A 7126-nucleotide genomic window follows, 5' to 3' on the forward strand; every position below is an offset into this window, starting at 1 on the left:
TGCTCCATCAGGGACTCTCTGTTGTGTTCCCTGTCAGGGTGGTCATTGATGGTAGCTGGGCATCATCTAGTTCTTCTGGTCTTGGGCTGATGAAGTCTCTCGCTTATGTGGCCTTTTCTGTCTCTTGGGCTAATACTTTCCTTGTGTCTTTGGTGTTCTTCAGTCTCCTTTACTCCAGGTGGCTGGGACCAATTAATGCATCTTACGTGGCTGCTTGCTAGCTTTTAAGGCCCCAGATGCCACTCATCAAAGTAGGATGTAGGACATTTTCTTAATAAGCTGTTATGCCACTTGACCTAGACGTCCCCTGAAAGCATGGTCCCCAGACCCCTACCCCTGCTACTCTGTCCCTCAAAGTGTTTGACTGTATTCAGGAAACTTCTTAGGTTTGGTTTAGTCCAGCTGGGCTGACTTCCCTTGTAGTGTATGCTGTCCTTCCCTTAACCTATGGTAATTCTTATCTACTATCTAGTTAGTAAATAACCCTCACCCTCCCTCTCCACCCTCGTAACCATCAAAGAATGTCTTCTTCTGTGTTTAAACCTTTTCTTGAGTTCTTATAATAGTGGTCTTATACAATATTTGGCCTTCTGTGACTGACTAAATTCACTCAGCATAATGACCTCCAGTTTCCTCCATGTTACATTTCACAGATTCACCATTGTTCTTTATCGCTGCATAGTATTCCACTGTGTGGATATACCATAATTTGTTTATCCATTCCTCCACTGATGGGCACCTAGGTTGTTTCCATCTTTTTGCTATAGCGAATAGTGCCACAATGAACATGGGTGCATATATCTATTCGTGTGACAGCTCTTACTTCTCTAGGATATAACATGAACCCATTTTAAACATTGTTTTAACTTTTCATGAAGAATGTCTTATTTCCACAATGAAATTAAAAGGATCAAAGTCAGTGACCATGTTTTGCAGTATAGCATAGTGGTTAGTTCACAGCCTCTGGAGCCAAACTACACGGGTTGACTCTCAGCTCCACATCTTTCTGTGTGACCTTAGGCAAGTTACTTAACCTCTCTACGCTTCAATTTCCTTATTTGTAAAATGGTACCTACATTAGTACCTACCTCAGAGGGTTGTTGTGAGGATTAAATGAGCATGCAGAACTATGCCTGTCACATAATTAAGCACTTTATAAGTGTTAATTACTATTCTCTTTATTAATAAGAAAATCAGTACATATGTGTCTGAATGCTATATAAGTGTTAGCTATTATTGCTTTTTTTTAATCTCCATGTCCATGGTACCTAAAACAGTAAGTACATAGCATGTACTCAGTAGTGATTTGATGGAGGAAGAAAGGGGAGAGGAAAGGTCTTAGTATGAGAAGAAACTTTGCAGGAAAGTGTCTATTTTTTACATTCTAGGAAGTAGCTGGAGAAATCTGTCCAGGAATAGTATAAGATGCCTACTTTGGGGTCTATGAAGGTACTCGATTTCAGGAGGAATCAACAGGACAGTGACAAAGAAAGGTACTCCATAGGAAGCAGAGTTAGATGTTCATAGCTCCTCGAGTTTTGCAGCTGAGACGGGCATAAGATAACAGCAAAACTTCGTGGTGAATTTAGGATAAATAGGTACTTACTGAGCATGCCTCTGTAATTGAGGTCCATGTCCCGGCTCTCTGACCGTACTTTAATAGCATCCAGAATGGCATCAGGAGACAGCAGTCCCGAAGGCCTCACAACATTCAGGAGTTCAGTGAGGCTCATCAGAGGTAAGCGCACAGCCTGCATGATTTCAGCATGATTCTCCTTCGAGTTGTGCTTACACCAGTTTAACAAGGCTAGAAAAATATCTTTTTCAGGAGCTGCAAATGAATCTCTTAATACGATGTTTAAAAGTGCTGTCTGAAAAGGAAAAAAAGGAAAAATTCCAGTTATTATGGAGCTCAACCATGTGTGTGATCAATCAGTAAGCCTTACAGAAGTGTGCATATCACTTATATTTAGACAACTAACTCTTTTTGACTCTCTTCTTTCCTTACTCTTTGTGCCATATTCCCTCCTGCCTGTTATGGCTTAGTGAATAACAAGAAAACATGGTAGCACCTTTCTTTCTTCCCCAGGCATCCTGTACCATTACATCAAACATCTAGTCTTTCCAAATACATTTGCACCTATCTTTAATAACACAGTCAGAAGACAAATGGCAAAGTGAGGTGCTGTCAATACACATGGGTACTATCCAAACCAAACCCACTACTATCGAGTCAATTCTGACTCATAGTGACCCCACAGGACAGAGTAAACTGCCCCCTCCCCAAAGGGTTTCCAAGGCTATAAATCTTTACGGAAGCAGACTGCCACATCTTTCTTCCACAGAGCAGCTGGTGGGTTTGAACCGCCAACTTTTTAGTAGCAGCCAAGTGCTTAACCACTGCGCCACCAAGGCTCCTATAGGTACTACAGGAGGGTTTAAATTTGTAAGTCACTAAGATATATCCAGCATTTAAAATCCAAAACCCTTTGTTCTACTGTACTACTGCACTACCATATTTTGGCTTCTCAGATCTCCAGCCTGCCCTCAAGCAACACCTCAAAGACCTTAGCCCTTAAAAATTAAGCAGGATTATAAAAATCATACTTCACATTCAAACCAAGATATGTAGCTATTCAATATATTTTCTCATTGGAAATATCCACCTCCTAGGAAGAACACAGAACAGGAAAAGCAGAGAGAACCACCAGCTAGGATTCAGAGAAAGACTTGAGCAAGAGTCTCACTCTAACTATTGCACAGTTTGAGACACTGTGTAATAGTGACTTGTGAGCCAGTAAAAAACGCAGATGACTCAAGACATCCAATGACACATCAGATCTCCTTTATAAATTTGCCTTCTTGCTATAAGGAATTATTAGTTGCGCTCTCTGTCAGAGAAATACAAAACCAAAAAGCAGTATGCAATAGCACAAAGGACCTTATTTCACCGTCATCACATTGAAAACCACCACCCAGCAGCATAGTCCCTTTTGCATGTAAAACTTACCAGAAGAACCTTTAAAGAAACTAGAACTGATCTGCCTCTCTCTCATATGATCTAGAGTCCCAGTAGCCAGAGGCAGGGGACTAGACCAGCTAACCTCTTCCACACCAATGATATTTCTTTTTTTTATTCTTAGTCCATTGCTATATTGCTACTGTACAGGTATAAATGCAACAATATATGACTTATAGGCAATGGCACACCTTAGAAAGGGAGAGGAAACCTTCACTTGAGAGCACCTCCTGAGCATTTCTGTCCATAAACATGCAGCACATACAAGTTAACTTGGGAAGCGAGTAGAGACTGGCAACATCAAAAGTCATGCAGACATTCTGAATGTTAAGTATGGTGCAGAGATATTCAGAGGTAGAATCCTCCAGCTCTGGAAATCCGTATTTATGAGCCAGGCTCAAAAAGTCCAGCAGCACCTCCTCCTTCTCATCTGTCAGTGTCGCTCGCCCAGTGTAGATGTATTTAAGCAGCATTGTGAATGCTTCTGCAGTGGTGTCCTGGAGAGGGATTTCTGCTTCAGGCTGAGACTCTCTCATGCCACCATACAGTAGTGCTCTGTACATCAGAGAACAAAAGGAGGAAATAAACAGAATGAAAAGAGGAAAAACTCAAATAGGATTTGCTACAAAATACAGGAAATATCAGGTATCACAATTATACAAACAAATTTAAAGACACAAAGATCCTGGTGAAAAAAAATACAAAGTAATCATTTTAAATGGTTCTCTAAAAAAAGCAAGAGAAACAACTTAACAACTATTTTGAATTAATTCTATAAACAATTGGACTAATAAGATATCCTGAGAGCTCAAGACATATAACAGACATTAAATAGAAAGATGAAAGAAATCGTTTGAGAGGAACAGGTGAAATTAATGTAAAAATATTAAAGGTCAATAAGGCAGTTTAAAAATTAAAACTACAGAAAAAGATGTAATCAGATACACAAAATTAAACACCAACCAGATGCCATTCTTTTCTGTCAGGTTGGCAGAAATTTCAAAAGCCCTTTGATATCCATTACTGCAAAGGCAACGGGAAAACAGTTACTGTCATGCACTGCTTTGAGAGTATAAAGGGGTGCCCCATCTCGGAAAGCAATTTATCAACACCTATTCAAATGGTGGCATAGTGGTTAAGAGCTTGGCTGCTAACCAAAGGGTCGAATCCACCAGGTGCTCCCTGGAAACTCCATAGGGCAGTTCTACTCTGTCCTATAGAGTCGCTATGAGTCGGAATCGACTCAATGGCAACAGGTTTATTCAAATTTAAAATATACATACTCTTCAACTCAACAATCCTACTTTTAGAACTTAATTCTAGAGAACTAGTTCGGCAAGGGATAGATAAATGTATGAGAATATATACTGAAACCCTGGAAACACTGGAAAAAATCTAAACATCTATCAGTAGGACCAGGGTTGAAAAAACTGTGATATACACATTCTATGCAGCCATTAGAAAGATCAAGGGAGATCAATATGCACTATCTTGGAAAGATGTCCAGGATATAATAAGTAAATAAGTCAAGCTGCAGACCCATATGTTCTGCATGGAAAAAAAAAAAGTGTATAACTACATATTTATATGTGCACACATATAGGTATATACAGACGAATCTGTTTAAATTTAGAAAAATCAAAGAAAAGTCATATTTGACTATAAACAGTGGTTGCTTCTGACGAATAGGATTAGATGGCTGGGAGGGAAGGACTTTGTTACTCTATAAATTAAAAAGGGAATTGGTGATGGGATTATGAATTAATTTTGACTTTTTTTTTTGCTTTCAGTATTTTTCAGATTACAAAAAAAGTTGCACATTACTGCTCATCTGAAAAATGGAAACTAGACAATCAAGGCAGGTAATGAATTTAAATTTCTACCTCTATTACTCTACGAGGAATAAGATGAACCAATTAAACCTCTAATCAGAGGGCAGAGGACAGGAGAGGGGTACAGAAAAGGGAGGGAAGAATAGAGCACAAGAAATAAAACAGGCAAAAGCAGGAACAAGAGAGTAAGAAACAGAGTCCTTCTGCTCCTAAATTCTCAGAGCAGGACTAGAATTTCAGGGGTTCCCTCCAGACCTGCCTGGAACTTCTCCCACCCTCCCCCAGGACCTGGCATTCTTGCTTGCCGGAAGAAAATAACTAAAACTACTTAGCACAAGATTCACAAATATTCCCAGCATACTGCTTCACTGGGTTATGCAGAGCCTAAAAACATTCTTGAAGATTTTCATTTATCCAGAGAGCATCCAACTATAACCTTAAAATTACTAAATTAAAGAACTCCTTCCTGGGGCAACCTCAACAAGACTTACTCCCACTCAAGTGGGCATTAATCTAGATTCTCAGTGCTTTAAAAAGTGGTTATGAAGTGGCTCCCTTGGGACACTAAATACAAACCCCCAATTTTGACAAGCAGACAAGGACAGAGGCTAACGTTTACTGTGAAAAGTCCTCTCCTGTACAGTTAACTTGTCCTTATCTGGGAATTTGGAGTCCTTGGGCGGTGCAAATGGCTAATCACATGGCTACAAACTGAAAGGTTGACAGTTTGAACCCATCCAGAGGTGCATCAGAAGAAAGACTTGGCAATCTGCTTTCCAAAAGGTCACAGCCATGAAAACTCAATGGAGCGTAGTTCTACTCTGCAACACATGGGGTCTCCATGAGTTGGAATCAACTCAAGGGCAACTGGTTTTATCTGGGAATTGATCTGCTCTTAGGACAGCACCCAGGCCTCTCCACTGCTGACATTTAACTTTCCTTTGCAATGAGAATTGTCAGTGATAAGAATTTGTCTAAAATAACATTGCTAATGACCCAGAGTTTAGCCTAGCAAGACCTCCAAGATTACAAAGATTCAACAGTGTACTATCCATAAAGAGACATCAAGAACAAGGTCAATTAAGGGAGGGGAGCATATCCTATTCACTCAGGATGATCTTCATATTTCTAAATGTATTTGAGCTTCTTTTAAGAATATATCGATTATCTCAAATTATTTTTGAAAGAGAGTAACGTAAAATATTAACAAATATTAAACATGAGGTTGAAAAGTTGTGATTTAATAAAAAGTGGACTCTTAAAAAATACTTCAATACTAATGAGTGGACCAAAGGGAAGGAAACACAAAAGGGAAATTATGCCGAGGACAGAAGTCTGGTATCAAATAACTAGACTAAGGCCAAAGGCCTTGGTAGAGCTGACCACTGGGAGGGAGCATGGGGGAGAAGGTGTTAGCTAGAACTCTTATCAAACTCTTTTCTAAGCTCCTGGTTTCCCCTGCAGTGATTTTTTTTGGTAAAAAAATGAGACATTCTGATAAAAGTTCTAACTAAAGAGTAGATATTTCCAAAAGACACACTTGACCACAATGTGTGTGACTCCAAGTGTTGCTGTCTTGTTGTCTTGATTAATTCTGATTATAAAAACCAGACTACAGTTTCACTACAAGGTAACTAAAAATTTCTCTATGCTATCGGTATCTCCATTTTTAGCTATCAAGTTTGCCTGGGCAAATCAGTAATTCTATGGCCCATCTTTATCCTTGTAAATATAAAATACATAGTCCATGATCAAGGTTAAATTATCACTCAGTCAATAATTTAGTGATAATTCCTTTAACTAATATTAAATGTAATTAAAATGTAGAGTAATTAGAGATCCATTTTTATACTCATAACTCTGGAAATTAAGGGTTTGAGTCCCAAACTATGCTGTTGTTAGCTGCCATAGAGTTGATTCCAGCTTATGGTGACAAACTACAGCTGCATATAAATACATGTAGGATTTTAATATTAATTAAATACATATTTCTTTAGTCTAAGCTGTAATATAACTATGAAACTTAGTCTCAGTCAATACTAAGTTTCTTTAATTTGGCATCACCAAATTTCATGTCTTAGATCTTTTGGGTTATCTACAGGTCCTGGACTTCAGTAGTCTGAAACCAAGAGGGACATACGTTCATTACTAAGTCCAGAGGTCAGTCTACCTATTCAAGAAGAATGCTATCTGCCCAGTAAATCAGTTCAACTCCCATTAGTTATTATCTGTGAGGAGAAAGTAAGGCCAACAAAAATTCAGCCAGAGAAATATT

At 38.9% G+C, this 7126-nt stretch overlaps 1 protein-coding gene across 2 annotated transcripts in view; it reads right to left on the bottom strand.

Annotated features, from left to right (window-relative positions):
- Positions 1 to 4710, bottom strand: part of LOC111821104 (BTB/POZ domain-containing protein 9) — a 29069-nt gene extending 24359 nt beyond the window's left edge. The window contains exons 1-3 of one of the 2 annotated variants that reach the window (XM_023734153.1): positions 3983 to 4710; positions 3211 to 3574; positions 1607 to 1871 (exon numbers count right to left, since the gene is read on the bottom strand). In XM_023734153.1, coding sequence (XP_023589921.1) covers positions 1607 to 1871; positions 3211 to 3555 — 610 coding nt within the window. In that variant the 5' untranslated portion in view covers positions 3556 to 3574; positions 3983 to 4710. Of the gene's footprint in view, positions 1 to 1606; positions 1872 to 3210; positions 3947 to 3982 lie in introns of those variants that run through there. The other variant, XM_023734152.1, reaches the window with a different exon arrangement.
- Positions 4711 to 7126: the final 2416 nt, after the last annotated feature.

Source organism: Trichechus manatus, unplaced genomic scaffold, assembly GCF_000243295.1.
Source record: "Trichechus manatus latirostris isolate Lorelei unplaced genomic scaffold, TriManLat1.0 scaffold00065, whole genome shotgun sequence".
NCBI classification, from domain to species: domain Eukaryota; kingdom Metazoa; phylum Chordata; class Mammalia; order Sirenia; family Trichechidae; genus Trichechus; species Trichechus manatus.